General features: G+C 39.2%; 1 protein-coding gene across 1 annotated transcript in view; it reads left to right on the top strand.

Moving 5' to 3' along the window:
- Positions 1 to 1,361: 1,361 nt before the first annotated feature.
- The window catches only part of LOC103205090 (disintegrin and metalloproteinase domain-containing protein 21-like), a 42,136-nt gene continuing 21,424 nt past the window's right edge, over positions 1,362 to 22,073 (top strand). Inside the window, 2 exon segments of the mRNA XM_007950359.1 lie at positions 1,362 to 2,876; positions 2,879 to 3,453. Coding sequence (XP_007948550.1) covers positions 1,362 to 2,876; positions 2,879 to 3,453 — 2,090 coding nt within the window.

Raw genomic sequence — 22,073 nt, 5'->3', positions numbered from 1 at the left:
TGTAATCAATGCCAGTGAAATCAATGCCCAATGCAATCAAGAAATTGAAAAATTTATTGACATTGGGGAAATCTGCTGCAAAATATCTGTTTAAAGTGTTAAAAGCAAAGATGTCACTTTGAAGACAAAAGTGTGCGTGCCCCACACCATGGTATTTTCAATCATCTCATGTGCATGTAAAAGGTGGATGATGAATAAGGAAGACTGAAGAGGAGTTGATGCCTTTTAATTGTTGTGTTGTTGAAGTATATTAAGCATACCATGGACTGCCAGAAGAATGAACAAATCTATTTTGGAAGAAGTATAGCCAGAATTCCTTAGGATTGTGAGACTTCCTATCAGGTACTTTGGACATGTTATCAAGAGGGATCATTTCCTGGAAAAGGACATCATGCTTTGTAAGTTTGAAGGTCAGTGAGACAGAGGAAGTTCTTCAATGAGATGGATTGACACAGTAGCTGCTGTAAATAAGCTCAAACATAAGATTGTGAGGATGACATCCCCCCCCCCAAAAAAAAAAGAAACTCATCACCATCGAGTTGATTCAGACTCATAGTGACCCCATTTGGGTTTTCAAGGCAATATATCTTTATGGAAATAGATTGTCCAACCTTTCTCCACAGAGTGGATGGTGGGTTTGAATAGCCAACTTTCTGATTAGAAGTCTAATGCCTTAGGCACTACTGGGAAATGTTTTGTCCTGTTCTATATAGGGTTGTTATGAGTTAGAACTTAGTCAGCAGCTCCTAAAAATAACAAAAACTACAACAACCTGAATTATGTGACCAAATGATTTGTGATTAGATATTGAAAGGAAGAACTATTCATATTTTTGACGAATCTATATGTATGAATCAGGATTGCCTCAGAAAATAGAGATGTGTGTGTGTTTTTTTTTTTTTTTCCTTAAGATCATTTTGTTGTTAATAATTATTGTGTGAAATATCCCCACATATTACTATATTTAGAGAAAAATATTGTGAGTCTATATGTAACCATCATCTGAGTTCAGTAATTTCATCTGACATTAAAATACTTTATTAGTTCAACCTCAGTCTGGCTCTGCTTTACCAATATTGATGAACAAATACAAGTATTTTTACACACATTTTGAGCCAAATTCTAATCACTTTCATACTAGAATTTTCTCTCTCAAACTTCCCTTCTCATAAAGAGTTCTATATCTACCCCTCTTATGTTTACTTTTAGAGCTACTGCTGTGATGGTTCAACTTTTCCAGGAGAAAGATCTTTAAATGTTAATGTTGCTATAACCAGCTCAGAGGGAAAAGCCATGCCAGCACAACCTCCTATCATGTCTTCTTCTGCTGTAACCAATGGCTCCATAACAGTGTTTCTATAATGGCTGGAGATGTGCCTCTGGTGCACGGGAGAATCAATCTCCTACATCTTGGGCTTGAGGTGTTTCTTTTCCTTTCTGGATTATCCCTGGTTGAACATTCCCAATATCAGGACCCAGCAGAAGTTGTGATTCCCTTGAGCTTAACTGGAGCTGGCAGACCTATGAGGGCTCCAGGCGGGATCTCCTACAACCTAAACTTTGGGGGCCAGAGTCACATCTTGCACATAAAGGCCAAGAAGCTGTTGATGTCCAGACACTTGTCTGTGTTCACATACACAGACTAGGGCACTGTCCTTGAAGATCACCCTTTTGTCCAGAATGATTGCTACTATGATGGCTATGTGGAAGGGGACCCAGAATCTCTTGTTTCCCTCAGTACATGTCTTGGGGGCTTTCATGGAATGCTACAGATAAAGGACATTACTTATGAAATCAAGCCCAGAAGTCTTTCTAATACACTTGAACACCTGGTATATAAGGTAGGCAGTGAGGAGGCACGATCCGAAATCCTGAGATGTGGCTTAACAGAAGTGGAAACTGCAAGAAAATTGAAGTTTCACAATGGGGAAAATTCCACTCTGAAGCGAAGCATTGAGAATACCTGGTGGACCCACAAGTGGTTTATTGAATTGGCAGTGGTGGTAGACTATAATCTATGCCTTCACTGCAACAGTAATTTCTCAAAAGTACAAGAGACTGTTTTTGATATTATCCATAGAGTTGATTCAATTTATAGTCAACTGGGTGTTGAAATCACTTTATTAGCACTTGAAATCTGGAATGAAGAAAACCCATTTCCACTTATTAACTCATCAAAGATGTTAACTGACTTTTGCAAATGGAAGGAAATTAGTTTTAATTCTCGTGTGCACCATGATGTTGTAGATATTTTTACAAAGAAAGGATTAGGTCAAGCTGTTGGCTATTCTTTTATTGATGGAGCATGTATACTGTCATATAATTGTGTAGTTTCAAGCTTCACTATTCATGATTTGAACTTTTTTGCAACTGTTGCATCACATGATGTTGGTCACTCTTTGGATTTAGTGAAAGATGGTGCATGGTGTACATGTGGGAGAGGAAGATGTATAATGTCTACAACAGGAATAACTACAACTAAATTCAGTAAGTGCACTTATGCTCATTTTGGGAGAGTGATTACAAAAAAGGCATGTTTGCTCAACATACCAAATCCTGGGGGAATATTTACCTGGAAGCGCTGTGGGAATAGAGTAGTTGAAGAAGGAGAAGAGTGTGATTGTGGATCCTTAGATAACTGTAAAGAAGATCCCTGTTGTCAGTCAAATTGCACTCTGAGACTGGGGGCTTCTTGTGCTTTTGGGCTTTGCTGTAAAGATTGCAAGATCATGCCATCAGGACAAATGTGTAGGAAACAGGTCAATGAATGTGATCTTCCAGAGTGGTGCAATGGAACATCCCATCAGTGTCCAGAAGATGTATACATGCAGGATGGAATCCTATGCACAGGAGGGGGGTACTGCTATGAAAAAGACGTAATATCCATGATGAACAGTGTAGGCAGATTTTCGGGAAAGATGCAAAGAGTGCAAATAAGATATGCTACAAAGAATTGAACACAGGAGTTGATCAGTTTGGTCACTGTGGTAAGAATATGTCTACATATGTAAAATGTAGTATTTCTGATAGTCTGTGTGGGAGAGTTCAGTGTGAGAACGTGAAAGCAGTTCCTCTTCTGAGAGAGCATTCTATCGTACAGGTGACTTACCTCAATGGTGTCACCTGCTGGGGTATAGACTATTCTTTTGGGATGAATGTACATGATGTCAGTGAAGTGAAAGATGGCACAGAGTGTGGTCCAAATCATATCTGCATCAACAAGAAGTGTGTCAGTATATCTGTTCTGAAAAATTATTGTTCACCTAATACATGCAGAAACAGAGGATTCTGCAACAATAAAGGTCATTGCCATTGCAATTATGACTGGGCCCCACCATACTGCCTGATTAAAGGTCGTGGAGGTAATCTTGACAGTGGACCACCCATTGACAGACAAGAAGAAAAAATAGAGAACATAGCAAATCTCTTGTCACTATTTTTGCTGTTTCCTCTGTTTGGTTTATGTTCATATTTGTTAATTTTTCTTTTAAAGAAACATAAAAACAAACAAAAAAAGAAGAGCCAATTTCCATCTGAATCTGAGAAAGAAGAGCCAACATTTTCAATTCCAGGAAATAAAGAAAAACCAACATTTACAAGTCCAGAAGATATATCCAATCCTTAATTAAACCTCCGGTGTATTAAGTGTTAATTTTCTGTCAGTAGAAATGTTAGTGCATGTGTCAGAGATCATGGATAGAAAATCCAAGAAAACTATTCTATTTCAAGATCATAATAATTAACCAGTAAACAAAGATATTTACTAGCTATTTCCAGTTACTCTTCATTATTTTAAGCACTTTCAAATTACTTTTTCATGGAGTTAATCACTTTATGTTTTCTGTGCAAAGCCACAGCTCATGAATGGCATTTATGTTTTAAGCTGCTGTCTTTCAATTCAAAGCTCCTTTCACATTTGACTGCACTGTCACATGAGGAATGTGAAATCACAATCATATTCCTCCTTTTCTAGCTCTTTTCCTATTAGTATATGTCAATAAGGGGGGCAAGAGGGAGACTGGAAACTGGGAGTACTGTTTGATTCCTATTCATGGCAATGTTACATCACTAAATGTGTTGGCAGCAGTATTGCCTCCCAGATTGCAAGTTATTTCTATAATTATGTTTAGTAACTCCTAGAAACAATAGCAATGTCAGCTTCAGAGTTAAAGCACAGCTGGCCAGTGACTAAATCTCAGTATTCTGAGTCCAGACCTTGAACCCTCCACCAAGTTGGAGTCAGACATCCAGCTTCTAGGTTTGAATGACTATAGCCTCTTTCCTTTATTCTTTAGTCCCTACATTTAAGAGAAATAGTTACCTCTATTTGTTATTAAATCATGGATATCACGGTGTTTCCCTTTGTTTCCTTTCTTTGACAGCTGTATCCTCATAGCTTTACATTCCATTCCCTCTTTTAAATCACTGGTGTCATTCTATTTTATTACTGAACTCAGATTGATACAGTACTTATCTTGATATAATGAAGAGCATCCAAGTCAGATTGTGGTGCAGTGAATTATGTGGTAGGGCTTTTCTAGCCAGTGTTTGTGTCTCCCACCAAATTATTGGATGGGATCATGCAAATAAAGAGTGTGGGACTCTAATGTGGGGATTAGTTAGTTTTGTCATTCTGCTAGGCTTAAAATGAGTCTTCCAAGAGGCAGAAAGGGGGATCTCACTGCCATCAAGAGAGAAGAGCTAGAAATGGAATAGAGCATGGTCTTCTACCAAAAATCTTTGTGCTAGACCTCTTTAGCAGAGACAACCAGCTGAAAGGACTGGCTGAGACAGTTGGCTGAGATGACTGGCCGAGACAACAGCTGAGAAACCAAGAAGCACTAGATGGAGTGGCTGGCTTGCCAGCCCATGAAGTGAGAAAGCTGAGTGCTTTTCGGTAGGAGGCTTGCTGGCATAGTGGGTGCAGAACTAATAGGTCTTTATAATGTTTGTCTGAGGGAGCAGACACCAGGCCAAGAGGCCAAGGGCCAGAGAGGTGTGCCTGAGGACATAACAGAGGGGAGACTGTCTTGATGGAAGAATTGTATCCTAATTGCATTTTTAAATCTTGAATTGTATCCTCTTACTTCCCTAGTAAAACCCCATAATCATGAATATTGTCTGCGAGTTCTGTGTGGCCATTGCAATGAATTATTGAACCTAGCAGATGTAGTGAGTGCTGTGGGAGGAATGGATGGTGTTAGAATTAGTGAAAAGGTTGGAAGGTGGTGGCATGTCTGGCCTCATAGAAATAAGATTTGGGCTGCTCCTGATTCTATCTCCCCCTCCTGAAGTTAGAGGAAGTCAGAAAATGCTGCCACTCTGCCCTTTTTGTAGTTGGTGTCAGGAGTGGGATTCATTGCAAAGGTTCCAGATTCATGGAAACATGGGACTGTAAGAAAAAGAAGGAAGGGGATTGGGATTTGAAACTTTTGATTCTTAAATGGTTATTTTGGTTGTTTTTTCCTGTACTGGGGGAAGGAATATAAGATATATTATGCTGTAGCTGAGGGGAGAGAAAAGTCAGAGACAAGAGCTAGGCTGATTGAAGGAACTGGTTGATAGGCTGATAGGTGGATAGGGCTTTTGGTGACCCAGAGGTCCAAGGCCATATGTGTAGAATGGGAAGATAGTCAAGCTGAAGAGATAAAACTGGACTGTCTTTAAAAGGATATGTGCTTATCTAAAGGGGAGCTCTGGTAGCATAGTGGCTAAGGCACTTGACTGCTAACTAGAAGGCTGGTGGTTCAAACCCACCAGCCACTCCTTGGAAGGAAGGTTGGGCAATCTACTTCCATAGTGATACCGCCTCGGAAACCCAAGGAGGGGTTGCTATGAGTTGAGTCCGACTCAATGACACATAACAACAACAACAAGAAGCTTATCTAAAGAGAGCTCTGGTAGCATAGTACCTAAGGCATTTGACTGATAACCAGAAGGTGGGTGGTTCAAACCCACCAGCCACTCCTTGGAAGGAAGGTTGGGCAATCTACTTCCATAGATATACTGCCTCGGAAACCCAAGGAGGGGTTGCTGGGTACTATGGATATTTAATACTCTCTTACCTAGTTGTATGTTAGAAATGAATATGGGGTATGAATAACAGAGAGCATGTAAGTCCACCTTCAGCCCCAGAAGAAATATAAGCTTTTGTTTTAAGCATTGTGTGTAGAGTACTGGGGGTTTAAGTAGAAAACCTGAGCCCCACCTAGAACTGCTGATAGAATAGAAGGTTTGCATTTGAAGGAAAGACATGCTGGGGGTGGGGGGTGGAAAGCTTTTTGAATTTTTAGCAAGCAATTTGGCTTTGGGTGCATTGAGGCAGGAAAGTCATGGTCCATGAGAGAAACCTATTCCAGGACTAGAAGTTAGAAAAAGCTGGCAAGTAGATAGCCTTGTATGCTGCTTACTTGTGACCCCCTGGGTCCACTTGATGAGTGGAAGGATGGGAGGTGCAACAATGAAGAAACCAGTTGTGTTTGGTACTCTTTGACCTAGTCCATGGAGGCTAGGGATGAGAGGAAGGGCTGCTTACCTTAAAGTACAAGGAGTTGTGTGGACTTCCAAGCCTATGGGTGCTAAACCAGCCCCTGAGACCTAGGGATGAGAGAGAGAGAAGGGGCTCGCTGGTCTGAAATGAAGGGAGGGGTGTGAACTCCAAAGTTTGCAGCTGGTACCTATTGATCTAGCTTGGATGGCTAGGGCTGAGCTGACCAGAACCTGACCAAATGAAGAGTAATATGTTTGACACTGTGATGTAAATTTCTGCAAATCGATGGCTTGTTCTGGACTGGACTTTGCTTATGGATTCAAATGTTCAAAGTTCCAATGGGAACAGAAAATTCTTCAGAGAAAAAAGAACATGTTTATCTCTTCAAAATAGTGGTTTGATAGGGAAGGGCAAATTAAAAATTGACTATCTAAAATGGGGGGTGGAGGATAAAGGTATGAAATTGTTGGGTATGCTTATTCTTAAACTGATTGTGAGGGGGATGTTAATTTTTGAAGCATGAAAGGAGCAACAGCTAAGAAAGCAAGGAGGTGGCCTGTGTGCAGTGAGTTACTTGGTATGGGTTTTCTAGCTAGTCTTTGTGATTCACACCAACCTATTGGATTTAAAAAAAAAAAAAAATCCTCACTGCTGTCAAGTCTAATCTAACTCATAGTGACCCCTCCTTGGGTTTCTGAGGCGGTATCTCTGTGTAAGTGGATTGTCCAATCTTTCTTCTGAGGAGTGGCTGGTGGGTTTGAACTACCAGCCTTCTTGTTAGCAGTCAGATGATGTCTTAGGCACTATGCCACCTGGGTGGGACCACACAAATAAGGTATATGGAACTCTACTGTGGGTATTGTTTAGTTTTGTTATTCCGCTAGGTGTAAACGGAGACTTCTAGAGGCAGAATGGGGGATCTCACTGCCATCAAGAGAGAAGAGCTGGAAGTGGAGGGGAGCATGTCTTTGGACCCAAGATCCCTGCACTGTACCTCCTTGGCAGAGATAACTGCAGAGATGACTGGCTAAGATGACCAGCTGAGAGGACTGGCTGAGATAATCAACTGAGGAACCAAGAAGCACCAGACAACGCAGCAGGCTTGCCAGGCCACAGAGCAAGATAGGTGAGTGCCTTTGGGCAGCAGACTTGCTGGTGTAGTGGATTACACCTAGGTCCCCCTGTTGATTGAGCTAAAGAGCTTTGTAACACTTGCTTGAGCAGGGCAGAGGCAAGGCCAAGACACCAGGGGCCAGAGAGGTATGTCTGAGGGAATGGTAGAAGAGAGACTGTCCTGATTGAAGAATTGTATCCCGAGCGCATTCTTGAACCTGAATTGCAGCCTGTTACTTTCTTAATAAGCCCTGTAATCATAAGTATTATCTGTGAGTTCTGTGTGCTCATTGCAACGAATTATCAAACTTAGCAAAGAAGTAGTGAGTGACATGGGAGAGACAGCTAGTGTCAGAGTTGACAAAAAGGCTGGAGGATGGTGGCAGGTCTAGCCTCATAGGAAAAAACCTTTGGCTGCTGATGATTCTGTCTCCCTTCCTGAAGTCAGGGGTGGTCACAAGAGGCAAGCCCTATGCCCTTTCTGCACAAGCATCAAAAGATTTTGAAGTTTTCTCATCACTCTACCTTCTTAGAGAAATGATTTAAATTTAGAATTTCTTCAGAATCTGAAAAGGTACAATGATAACATTTGTCACCATAATGTTTTATATCTTTGATTAGAAACAAATATAAAAAGATAATTTTATTCTACATAGGATGTAATAAGTCTTAGCAGACCAATGTTTCTAGAAAACAAACAAACAAACACAAAAAACTAGAGAATACCAGTTATAGTTTTAAACCCATACTTTAAGGACATCAGAGGGCTTAGAAGTAATGAGATGAATGAATGAAATTCCAGTAGTGGAAAACTATTTTGAAAGGAGTTGAATAGTACCTGCCATTTTTGTCCTTGAGAAAACTAAAACCAAACTCACTGCTGTTGAGTCGTATCTGACCCACAACGATCCCTCCTTAGATATCTGAGGCGATATCACTGCGGAAGTAGATTGCCCAACCTTCCTTCCGAGGAGTGGTTGGTTGGTTTGAACCTCCAGCCGTCTGGTTAGCAGTCAAATGCCTTAGGCACTACATCATCAGAGTTCTTGAGAGTATGTGCTAATTCTGGTTGTGAGTTGAAGATTAACTGTGGTCCATTTAGAGAATTCCTACTGAAAGGAGACGCTCTCAATGTTCTCAGTTTCTATGCAGCACTGGATTGATAAATTAGGATTTTAGGGGCCTCAACTTTGTAATCATTTTGACTCAAGACATATTTGTTTAAATTCACCATGGGTGACCCTGTTGGAATTTGAAATACTGGTGGCATAGCCCCCAGCTTCACAGCAACATGCAAGCCACACATTATACACATTATAACAAACTGATAGACAATTACAGGCCTAGCAGGCATAGTTTCCAAAAAACATGTTATATTTTGGAAAAAAAGAATAAAAGGAGCTTTGTCATCAGCACATGTACAGGTTCCCCATAAAACTTAAGCCCCTGGTGTGGACTTCAGTATAAAAATTGTAGCTTTAAGGTCGTGCATTTCTCTTTCTCTCTTTCTCCTATCCATCCATCCTACTGCCCCTGGACTCCGTGTAGTAAGTCACAATAAATCCATGTTGCAGAGAATGTCTCTGGGTCATTTCTTCAGTCTTTTGGCCCTTACTTTGATTGCTGCCCTGAACCCACTGAAGATCATTCCCTTCGCTTTACACAAGTTTAACTAGAAACACACTCAGTTTTGACTCGACACCTCCTTGGGTTTCTGAGGAGGTATCTCTATGGAAGTAAATTGGCCAATCTTCCTTCTGAAGAGTGGTTGGTGGGTTTGAACTGCCAGCCTTCTGCTTAGCAGTCAAATGACTTAGCACTATGCCACCAGAGATCCCATTTTAGACCTACTCAATCCAAAGCTAGATTGGAGTAATCAGAATCTCAGCATATGTTTATAAAAGAGGAAAGAGGGAAAACTCAAAAGTGGAGCCATTTGGAGCTTCTATGGTGGTGTAAAACACACACATCACACAAAGAGCAAACAACTTAAAAAAATATTAGAAATGTTAAGACTTAAGAAATATAATATTTTTAAGGGAGGAGAAGAATAAGAAGTAGAAGAAGGAGGAGAAGAAGGAAAAGAAGAAACTGAAAACTATGAATAGTGTCAGAGATGATCTAAACTGTGGACAAAGAATAAATGAAAAAATATTTTAGTTAATGCATCTTAAGATAGAAGAAAAATGTACAAAATATATTAAAAAACATAATATTCTCAAGAATGTATACAAGAATGCCAAATGAATATTTTAGAACTAAATATATATATGCATATATATAATATTAAGAATATTAATATATATATATTATATTGAGAATATTAACATATATATATTAAGAAGTGGATGAATTGAACCAGTAGATTGGGCAGAGCAGAAGAGAGAATTACTCCAAGACAGATCAGTGGGAAAATCACTATAACAAAGGACACATAAAAATAATTATAGTAAATTAGAAGGCAAGAAATACTTCAGATATATTAAAGTTCTAACATCTTAATAGTAGAGTTCCAGAGAGGTGAAAAAAAAAAATGAGTAGAAGTGATGGGTAAGACTGTATTAAATTCAAGGTAAAATATCAACCTACTTCTTCATCATAGGGAGTCACATTTCTCAAAGTTATTATTTTTCTTTTTCCTTTTTCTTTACTCTTTCTGTTCTTCAGGTGTCTGCTGTCTATCAATATATACTGAATCTATGTTGATTCTTTCTTCTGATTACTCAAGTCTGTTTATGCCCTCTACTAAAATTGCCTTTAAATTATTATAATTTTATTTCCAGATTCTCTAAAACCTTTTTCTTTTCATAATTTCTACCTAGTTTTTATACTTACAGTAGATTTTGGTCAGTCAATATTAGAACAGAAGTTGTGCTTAATAATTTTAGGATTATTTCCTTCACAGAAGGGTTTGTTTATGACCTGGGAATGCTTCCAGTCAAAGTTATACTGTAATCTGTTTGCTACTGTACTGAGTGCGTGGATCCTAGCACATAGGCTGCAATGTAGTAAATTACGTAGTGTGATTTTCTAGCCATAAGTCTTTGTAAACTCTGTGGTGGAAGTTGCCCTGAGCAACTGAGTAGCTTCTGATTACTAAAGTTATCCACCTGGGGTATTTCTGTTGAAGCAGAATGAAGTAATCTTGGGAAGTGTGTGCTCCCTTTGTTGTTGTTGTTGTTGTTGTTGTTTGCCATCTAGTCAGACCGGACTCATAGCGACCCCTCCTTGGGTTTACGAGGCAGTATCACTATGGAAGTAGATTGCCCCATCTTCCTTCCATGTGCTCCCTTAGGTGTATAGAATTCTGATGTTGGGATTGGTTAGTGGTCACTCTGCCAGGCTCAAAAGGAGCCCTTCTAGTAGCAGAAGGAGTCTGTCTTACTGCTCACTGAGGAAGACATGCTGCTGAGAGAAACACGCTCCTGAGAGACATGAGCTGCTGAGAGACACACACTGCTGGGAGAGAGACAGAGAGAGACTGTTGGCTGAGAGACAGCAGGTGGAGAGAGAGTGAGCATTGTTCCTGAACATGAATTGTAGTCTGGTGCTTAATAAACCTCATAATCTGTGAGTTCTGTGTGGCCACTGCAGCAAATTATCAAACCCAGCAGAGAAGTGGTGGGAGCCGTGGGAGGAACGGTTGGTGTCAGGGCTGATGAAAGGGCTGGAAGGAGGCAGCATGTCTGGCTTCACAGGAATAGGCTGTGGATTATTGATGGTGATTCTGTCTTCCTCCTGTGGGATTAGAGGAGGTCAGAAGATGTGGCCTCCTTGCCTCTTTGGCATATGTAAACACTTCCAGACTTTCTGAATGAGTGTTTAGTGCTGAAGGATCCTGTAAAAATGTACCACAAACTGAATAACTTCTAAAAACAGAAATGCATTATCTCACAAGCTGAAGGTTAGAAGGGCAAATTTTTGTGTTGTTCATGGTATACCCCTCCATCATTTTAGGTGAATATCCTTCTCATCACACCTTCCTTCTACTATCCCCTGGTGTTTCTTAATATTACTTGGTTATTAGATGAATCTTTAAGTGAACTTTTCCCCCTATTTGTGTCTCTGTGTATTTTCTCCTCTTTTATAAGACATCACTCAGATGAGATTAGGACCCATGCTAAACCTCATGGTAATTTATTATATCTTCAAAGACCCTGTTTCCATTCAAGGTTACATTGGCATATTACAAGGCTCCAGAATTCAAAGAATCTTTTTCCAGGATACAATTCAATCCATAACCAAGTGTTTGATAAAGAGGAATATTCTTGATTGTCTCTTTCTCTTGATCAATCTGTTAAAATATGGGCTTTCTTTCATTTTTTCTGTTGTTAGTAAGTTCATGGAGTTACCCTGCCCCTCTAATTGCTTCTTACAAAAATTTCCATTATTTTCCACAATTTCTTTATTCTTTGTGCTAAACACAATTAATGCCCTCAGGCAGAGATGTCCTTACATTTGGTATCTTCCTGGGCAGAACATCTGAACCACTAAATGGGAGCTGAAATTTGGCAGAACAACCCACTGATTCTAAGTGACATCTCTGCTCTACAAGTGAGCCTGGAAGGTGAATGATAGAACCCTGGTCATCCTTCTTCCCTGTCCTGGCTGGAACCTCTGTCATAAAGGGAAATTTGGGTGGCACTCAGTATTATAGGTCTGTTACACATGGGGCAAGCCATCTCTGCCTATGAACAGGAGAAGGATGATTAAGCTGAGTCTTACTGACATAAAATAGATTTCCACAACATAAATCTGGGGAAAAGTTATGATTTGAGTATCCTGCCCCTGACAAGGGCAAACAACAGAGTTAAATAAGGAGCCTGGACTTGACAGAGCAAGGGTACTCTTGGTCATGTTGTTGTTGTTGTTATGTGCCGTCGAGTCGGCCCTGACTCATAGCAACCCCTCCTTGGGTTTCCGAGGCAGTATCACTACAGAAGTAGGATTGCCCAACCTTCCTTCCGAGGAGTGGCTGGTGGGTTTGAACTGCCAGCCGTCTGGTTAGCAGGCAGGTGTCTTAGCCACTATGCTACCAGAATAGAAGTTATTTAACACAAATTCTGTGGGGCTGGGGGTGTTGGTTCAGATTCTCTCTACTCTTAGCAAAATTTAAATTTTTTTTTTAAATAAATATTTCTCCATTTATTCTATGCTGTAAGGTCAATTTCCAGAAACTTTAAATGGTTTTTGTCTTTTGTTCCTTTAAATTTTATCATTTAAATGATATTATTAATTAGAACAATCAAACAGTGGTTATGGGTGAGTAAATTAGTAAAAAACATATTGAAAAACTACTTGGAAGTATCTACTAAGCCTGATCATATGCAAACAGAGTAATTCTAATCCGTTATCAACCCAATGAAATTGTTTCCATATTCTTATTGAATAGCATTTAATGCAATTTCATAGAAAAACTAATCATAACAGTCAATAACTGGAAACTACCATGTGTCCATCAATCGTACACTGAATAAATATCATGTAGTATAATCACATGCTATAATATTGTGCAAGGGTGAAACAGAACAGTCTGTAACTCCATAAAACAATATGGATGAACTTTACAAACAAAATATTGAGTGAAATAAGCCATCTGTGTTAGGTTGGGTTCTCTATAGAAGCAAAACCAGTAAAGCTTAGAGAGAGAGAGAAAGAGAAGTTTATCTTAGGAAAATGGTTCACACAGTTATAGATGGTGACAAATACCAAGTTCCTAGATCAAATGTTAAACTAGAGGCTTTTCCTGACTCATGCACCTGCAAGGGCTGGCAACCTCAAAGTTGGCAGGCTCTGTACCAGCTGTTTACTTTGGCAGATCAGTTCAAGATCACTGGGCAGAATGGTGGATTGTTCGTTCATGGACAGCTATAGGCAGCACAACAGTATCCAGATCCACAGAAGGTTGTCTCTTTTTCCCAGGATGTCCCTGTATATATTGGAAGAAGGCCACACCTCTAGAGAAACTCCCTTTCAACAGATTGTATACTCAGAGCATATACATCCTATTTCATCATGGGAATAACCACATCACAGCTGCTTAAATCACACAGAATCTTGGGCCAGCCAAGTTGACATACAACCCCAACTATCACACCATCCACAAAGAGGACAGAAGTATGTATGATATAATTATAGTTATATGAAGCCACAAAAGAGGTGAAACTAATCTAGACTGTTTGAAATAATAGGAATAGGAAAGGGGAGGAAGCATGAAGTATGAAAATTATAATGTAATGCAGACTTAAAAAATTATATAAAATACTGAAAAGCTTGGATAGTGTAAAAATATAAGGTTCACCAACAACCCCTGAAACTTTTTCCTGGGTGTTTCCAGCCCAATCTTGACTTCTGTATCAACTTGCCTTACTTTAATTTACTAAAAAATAAAGCAATGTGACTTTTCTTCTGATATATATGGTTTAAATAGCAAAAATCTATGTAAGTGGGGATTTTTATCTGTTTCATTCCATAATATATCTTTAAAATATTGAAATGAAAATGGAGATTAAATAAACAAAATAGAAAATTAATAAAAATGATGAAATTAGGAAATTGCTTCATTTACAAAATGAAAATGTACTATATTATAACATATAATAGAAACTATTTTGAGGAGTGCAGAGTAGAGAGACTGGATATTAAAAATAAAAATACCCCTTTTTTTAGTGGACTCACTGATGTTGAATTGAATCCAACTCATAGCAAGCTCTCCTTGAGTTTCCAAGGAGGTGTCACTACAGAAGTAGATTGCCCAACCTTCCTTCCGAGGAGTGGTTGATGGGTAATTTAGTAGATGTCACCATTAAATAATAGCAATTATATTTTAGAGGAAAGAAAAGATTTACTTGGATGAGGAATTTGGTATAAAATCTAATATTTGTAGCAATTTTTAAACAATGATAATTGACCATTGTGCATTACTCTGTTGTTGTTGTTGTTGTTATGTGCCAAGTCGGACCCGACTCATAGCGACCCCTCCTTGGGTTGCCAAGGCAGTATCACTACAGGAGTAGATTGCCCCATCTTCCTTCCGAGGAGTTGCTGGTGGGTTTGAACCACCAGCCCTCTGGTTAGCAGTTCAGTGCCTTAGCCACTATGCTACCAGAGCTCCATTAATAAACGATATTTTTCTCTAAGTTAAATAAAATGAAGAAAACTCATTTTCTATACCATCAGACAGCATATATAACATTCAGATGACTTGTTAACATAGTTATACAATGAATATTTTATCTGAAAATAAGAGAAAGAATTGGAAGATATAGTATTTGGAATAATCATAATTAAATGTATGTTTGAAATTGGAATCTGATAATGACCTCAGTTTTTGACTTGTGAAGATGTTTACCTCAAATTACAGCTACTTACCTAGTATTTTGGCCTAAAAATTTCATTAGTTAGTTTTACTAATAACAGTAAAAGAAAAAAAAAATTGCTGCTAATCTTTATTTTACTTTTTGGCATGTAGACTCAATGTCTGTAAAGGTGATGCATATATTTTCATGTAAAATTTTTGTTGTTGTTCTTGTTGAAAATACACACAGCAGAGCATACATAATTTAACATTTTCTATGGGTACAATTCATTGACATTGGTTATATTCTTTAAGTCATGCAACCATTCTCACCTTCCTTTTCCAAATTGTTCGTAAACATAACATAAATTCACTGCCCTTTAAAGTTTCCTATTTATCCTTTCTGGGGAGCTCTAGTAGAGTAGTGCCTAAGGCACTTGACTGCTAACCAGAAGGCTGGCGGTTCAAATCCACCAGCAACTCCTCAGAAGGAAGATGGGGCAATTTACTTCCGTAGTGATACTGCCTCAGAAACCCAAGGAGGGGTCGCTATGAGTCAGGTCCGACTCAATGGCACACAACAACAACAACAACATTTATCCTTTCAGATTGCTATTTTAAATTTAATACTCTGTGGTGAACTCTTTAATAGAGTACAAGGCTCAGGAGAAACTATTTTCTTTATTAATGCAAATTTAGCATATTGTAGTACCTTCACTGATAAATTTTAGTTATTATTATTCATATTATTCTTATGACTTTGATTATCTGTCTCAAAAAAGTCACTGCCATCAAGTTGAGTTGATTCTGACTCATAGTGACCACTTCATCTTTCTGGTTCTAACCAACAACCTCTTGGTTAGCAGCCAAATGCCTTAACCACTATACCATCAAAGCTCCTTGATTATCTGTCTCATGGCTATATTTTCAGAGAAGTATATAAACACAAATGTCTTAAGAAAAACTGGCACATCTTTAAATAAATCTGCATTATACAAATTATGAGAATATTTCAGAAGTAGAATAAGGGATAAATCATACAACTTGTACAAAGTTTTATGTTCAATGATTATATATACTAGTAAAATAACAACTAAGGAAATAGTAGAGCTTATTTTAGATTAGAACAGAGTTTTATTAGATAAGAATCAACTCTGAATATACTACTAAATATGTACAACCAAGAATTTAAATAAATCACTGAAAATATACAAAGATAGGAAAAACAGGAATTGAACTAAGAGTAAGAATTAATGGCTTCAATAATATACAAAACTTTGAAAAGATTGATTAAGGAAAGAAAAAGAGAGATAAATGAGGCCAAAAGAAATGAGAATAAAACAGTATATACAAGACAAAGTAATAAAATCTACAGAGAATAATGTAAAAAATATGTATAAATAAAAACACATAAGTGAAAATATTTTTGAAAATATAGCAAACACTAAAATAAATTTAAGGAACTGTAAACAGAGTATAATTACTAGTCCAAAATCTACCCACAGGAGAACAGCAACCCCAGGAGGATTTACAACTATTCAAAATTCAAAGAATCCTAATAATATGCAAATACTTCTAGGAAATATAACAAAACGAAACTCACTGCTATTCAGTCAGTTCCAACTTATAGAGAGCCCCATTGGGTTTCTGAAGTGGTAAATATTTATGGAAGTAGATTGCCCTATCATCCTTCAGTAGAGTGGCTGGTGGGTTTGAACCATTTACCTTCTGATTAGCAGTCAAATGCCTTAGGCACTGCACCACCAGAACTCTTTAACAAAATATACAGTGGGGAGTATTCTATAACATCTTAAAAACTACTTGTCTTAGTTATCGAGTGTTGCTATAACAGATATACCAAAATATTTCTTTAAGAAACAGATATGTATGACTTTGTTGTTGTTGTGTTATGTGCCGTCGAGTCGGACCCGACTCGTAGCGATCCCTCTTTGGGTTTCCTAGGCAGTATCACTACGGAAGTAGATTGCCCCATCTTCTTTCCAAGGAGTGGCTGGTGGGTTTGAACTGCCAGCCTTCTGATTAGCAGTCAAGTGTATGACTTTAACAAACAGAAATTTATCCTCTCACAGTTTAAGGGGCTGCAAGTCCAAAATCAGAGCACTGGCTCTATGAGAAGGCTTTCTCTCTCTGTGTCTATCAGTCCTAGGAGGATCGAAGCACAGGGACCCTGAGCCCAACGTAGGAGCTCTACTCCATGCTCTCATTTCTTGGTGTTAGTCAGTCTCCCTCTCTCTCCACCTTTCTCTCTCCTTTTACCTCTTGTAAGATAAAAGATGTTGCAGGTCACATGCCAGGGAAACCACATCAGCTCAGGGCTGTGATGGGATAAAGGGTGTGATATCCCACTCTAATCCTTTTACAATTGCTTAGTTTATTGCATCATAGGAGATCATTACACGACATCACTTCACATCATTACATAACTGCCAAACCATTGAGAATAATGACCCAGCTCAGTTGACACATATTTTGGGGGAACCCACTTCAATGTATGACACTATCATAATCTGAACTCCTTGTAAGGAAGATTGGGCAATCTACTTCCATAGTGATACCCCCTCGGAAACCCAAGGAAGGATCACTATGAGTCCAATCTGACTCCACGGCAGTGAGTTTTTTATTTTAGAATGAGGAGTTATGAAAATGGAAAATTAAAAGTACAGTGAATTTTTCAACATGTATAGAATTTATATTATATATACATATATAGACTATATAATATACATAAAATATATATGCTATAAGTCCCTAAAATTCATTCTGCTGTGCATGGGGTCGCTGTGAGTCAGAAACGACTCGACGGCACTTAACAACAACAACATAAGTCCCTATAAAACTTAGACTGTATTTTTTGATTTACATTTACAAAGATAAAAGCACACATCAGTGATATCTCAAGGTTTTTAGTTTTTTCTTTTAATTCAGTCATTAGTGCAAAAATTATGCAACAAGGAATCATGGTCTGACTTCATACGTATATGCTACAGTAATCAATTGAGTTTTGTTTTCATTTATATATGTATGTGTTTGTCTAATCATTTCATTAAGGAGTTCTGGGGATGTTGTGTTTAAGGTATTTGGCTGCTAATCAAAAGGTCAGTGGTTTGAAATAAAATTTTCTTTTAAAATAATTATAAACCCACAAAAATATTGCAAACATATATGAGAGTTGTCATAAACCAAATCTCAAAATTACTTTCTCCTACTGTTAAATCTTATTTTGCTATGGAACATTTGTCTCAATTAAGAAGATAATCTTTTTTAGGTTTGTTAAGATTTCACCTAAAATTCTGCTTTATAAATATATATATTCATATGTTTTGAGATCTCATCTGGATGCCAAATTACATTCATTTTTCATGTCTCCTTAGGCTTTGCCTAGTAGGCACTCTGCCTCTGACTCTCCTTATTTTGCAGACACTTGACTTCATCTATGTAGGCTTTCTCAGGGGACAGAGGTAGGTAGCTATAGATTTCTCATATCTCCTTTTTATTATGTTATAAAATTCCACCTCTGTTTTTCCTAAATTTTTGAAAAATGTTACCTTGAAGAAATATTGACTATTTTCTAATTATTTTTTCTACAACTTTTGAAATAATCTTGTATATGTGTTCTTTTTTTCATTTTTTAAAATTCAGATTGTTGTTTGGAGCTGTCAAATTGGCTCCAACTCAGAGCGACCCCATGTACAACAGGACACAGCCTGATCCTGTTCCACCTTGCAATTTTTGCTATGTTTGAGCTCCTTGTTACTGGGTCAGCCCAGCCCATTGAGAGTCTTCCTCTTTTTCATTGACCACCTATTTTCTAAGCATAACATCCTTCTCCAGAGATTGGTCCCTTCTGATAATGTGTCCAAAGTAAATGAAACAGAGTCTTGCCATTCTCACTTCTAAGCAACATTCTGGCTGTACTTCCTCTAACACAGATTTGTTTATTCTTCTGGCAGTCCATAGTTTTTTTTTTAATATTCTTCACTAGTACCATACTTTTCAGAAGAAGGTTGGGCAACCTAATTCCATAGCAATACTGCCTTGACAACCCAAGGAGGGGTGGCTATGAGTCGGGGCCGACTCGACAGCACATAACAACAACAAGTACCATACTTTAAATGCATCAATTCTTCTGTGATCTTCCTGATTCATTGTTCAACTTTCACATGCTTATAAAGCATTTGAAAATGCCATAGCTTGGGCCAGGTGCCCATTACTCCTCATAGCGACATCCTTGCTATTTAACACTTTAAAGAGGTCTTTTGCAAGCAGAATTTCCTAGGGTATTATTTTGTTTGATTTCTTGATTGCTGCTTCCATGATTGTTTATTGTGGATCCAAGAAAAATGAAATCCTTGACAACTTCAATACTTCAATCTTTTCTCCATTTATCAAGATGCTGTTTACTGGTATAGTTGTAAGGATTTTGTGATGTAATCCATCTTTGATCTTTATTAGTAAGTCTTCTTCATTGTCAGTGTTCTGGTTACCTAGTACCACTCTGACAGGAAACATACCACAAATGGTTTCGCCTTAACAAACAAGAATTTAGTCTTACAATTTGGAGGCTTTAAGTCCAAGTTCAAAGTGCCAGGCTGTAGGGGCTGGATGAAACCTGGACCTTGGGATCCAGCTCCACCTCTTGCTCCTGACCCACTGGAGCTAGAAGTGTTTCTTCATGCAGACAGCTGTTGGCTGCTGAGGCTGAGAAGCCAAACCACATGGCAGGCCATTAACTTAAGTCCATTTTAAGTCCCAAGGTCAGCAAAGCATGGCAGGCTGCTGAAAAACGACACAGCTACATGCAAGGTCCAAGCGTGACATATGCTAGAGACCATTCCCAAGGGTTCTGGGTACATACAGGAAGCAAACCACATCCCAAAGGCTACTTGTGGTAGATCTCACCATGGAGTTGATTGCCAGTCTCATCATAGGGAATAACTACCACCAGCTGCCCAGTCACTCAACCAGGCCCAGCCAAGTTGGCACACAAACATAATTACCACAATTATACCCCTTGTCAACTTGGCATATGTACAGACTTTCATTGTGTGGCATCTGTACAGATCTCCTCAACTGGGTGGCTCTAGTCCCCTAGTTCCTCTAAGTGGCAACCTCAGCCTCTTGGCCTGGTGGGCCCCCGTTCCTCTTCCTCTTGGGCATGACAGACCCTCCCCCTCACTTTTGGGCAGCGGCTATGGCTCCATCCCACTAACTCACATGAATGAGGAGCCTCACACTCCAGAACCACGTTGGTGAAGGCCTGGCTCTTTGAAGCCTAGGTGGTTGTGATCGTTCCACTCCCAGAGGCCATGGTCCTACCCTTTCAGCCTGTGGCAGCTCTGCTTCCATTTCCTTGGTCTCTCCACTTCTGCTGATTAATGCTGAAGGCAACCCACTCCACTGGAAAACTTCCTGCCCAAAAAACACTTGCCTTTCTTGCTCCGTGGGCCAGCCAAACTGCTACTCCATTTAGTGATGGTCTCTATCAATTAATGTCTGAAGGACCCACTCCACCAGGAAGCCACCAACCCAATGGCACCAGGCTTTCTCCTCCATGGGCTGGTAAGCCTGCTTCTGTTTAATGCCAGTCTCTGAGCTCTGCTACTGCCGTTTCTCATGCTCATCTTTTGGCTCTGCTCCTACTGTGTCCATGCCAGTCTTTTGACTCTGCTCCTGATGTTTCTCATGCTGTATGTTGGGGTCTCTCTGCCAGGGTCTCAGATCAAGGAAGGATGCACTCCACTCTTGTTTCTACATTTTAAGTATCTGTCAGAGCAGCACCCCACTCTCCCAGTACCATATTCTATTCTGGTTACCTAGTACTGCTCTGACAAGAATATACTACAAATGGGATGGCCTTAGCAAACAAGGGTTTATTCTTACAATCCAGAGGCTTTAAGTCCAAGTTCAAAGTGCCAGGCTCTAAGGGCTGGATGAAAGCTTCTCAACCTTGGGGTCCAGCTCTGCCTCCTGCTCCTGGCCCACCATCACCCCCTAGGAACCAAAGGGGGGGAATGGGAGTGGTATCACTCACTATTACCCCTAGTGACCCACTCAAAAAATTTTTGCTTCCTGTCCTTGCTATCCTATGCTCTGCCAGTCTAGAGATCTTGGTCCCAAAGGGAGGAACACTCCCACCTGGAGACACAATAATGATTGCATTACACTGGAAATTAAGAATGCCACCTGGCCATTTTGGCTTCCTCATGCTTCTGGATCAACAGACAAAGAAGGCATTACTGTACTATCTAGTCGGATAGACACAGATTACCAAGGGGAAATTGGATTGACAATACATAATGGAGGTAAAGAAGAATATGTCTGGAATACAGGAGATTTTTTAGGAGGTCTCTTAGTCCTACCATGCCCTGTGATTAAAGTCAATGGAAAATTACAGCAACCCAATTCTGATATGACTGCTAACAGCCCAGATCCTTCAGGAATGAAGGTTTGGGTCACTCCACCAGGCAAAGAACCATGACCAGCTGAGGTGCTTGGTGAAGGCAAGGGAAATACAGAATGGGTAGTGGAAGAAGGTAGTTCTGATTATCAGTATGACCATATGACCAGTTGCAGAAATGAAGAGTGTGATTGTTATATTTCTCCATTTTATACATGCATCAAATATTTGTATTTCCTTCTGTTATGAACTGTGAAATGTAAATAAGGTTAATATGTTTTGGTTGTACGTGTGTTAGCGTATTATGTTAGGCACAAATATGACTTTATAATTGTCCTTATTTAGAGATTATATATGGTTAAGAAGATGTGTACAACTGCCAAGCTGACAAAGGGTGGACTGTGATAGTTGGAGCTGTGTGTCAACTTGGCTGGACCACAATTATGTGTGGTTTAAGCAGTTGTGATGTGATTATTCCTGTGATGGGATCAGATGAATATGTTTTGAGCAGCCAATCCATTGAAAGTGAGTTTCCCTGGGATGTGGCCTTCTTGCAGTATATTTATGGACATCGTGGGAAAAGAGACACTCTTCTATGGATTGGAATTCTGGTGTGCTGCGTACAAGTGTCTGTGAGTGAACAATCCACCATTCAGCCTGGAGATCTTGGATTCGTCATTCCTTGGAGTCAACAACCAGTATACTACCTGTCAACTTTGATCTCCTCAGCCCCTGCAGCTGCAAGAGTCAGGAAA

This window comes from Orycteropus afer, unplaced genomic scaffold, assembly GCF_000298275.1.
Source record: "Orycteropus afer afer isolate SDZICR_OR568_19922 unplaced genomic scaffold, OryAfe1.0 scaffold00268, whole genome shotgun sequence".
Lineage (NCBI taxonomy): Eukaryota > Metazoa > Chordata > Mammalia > Tubulidentata > Orycteropodidae > Orycteropus > Orycteropus afer.
This window is presented reverse-complemented; position numbering and strand designations above follow the sequence as displayed.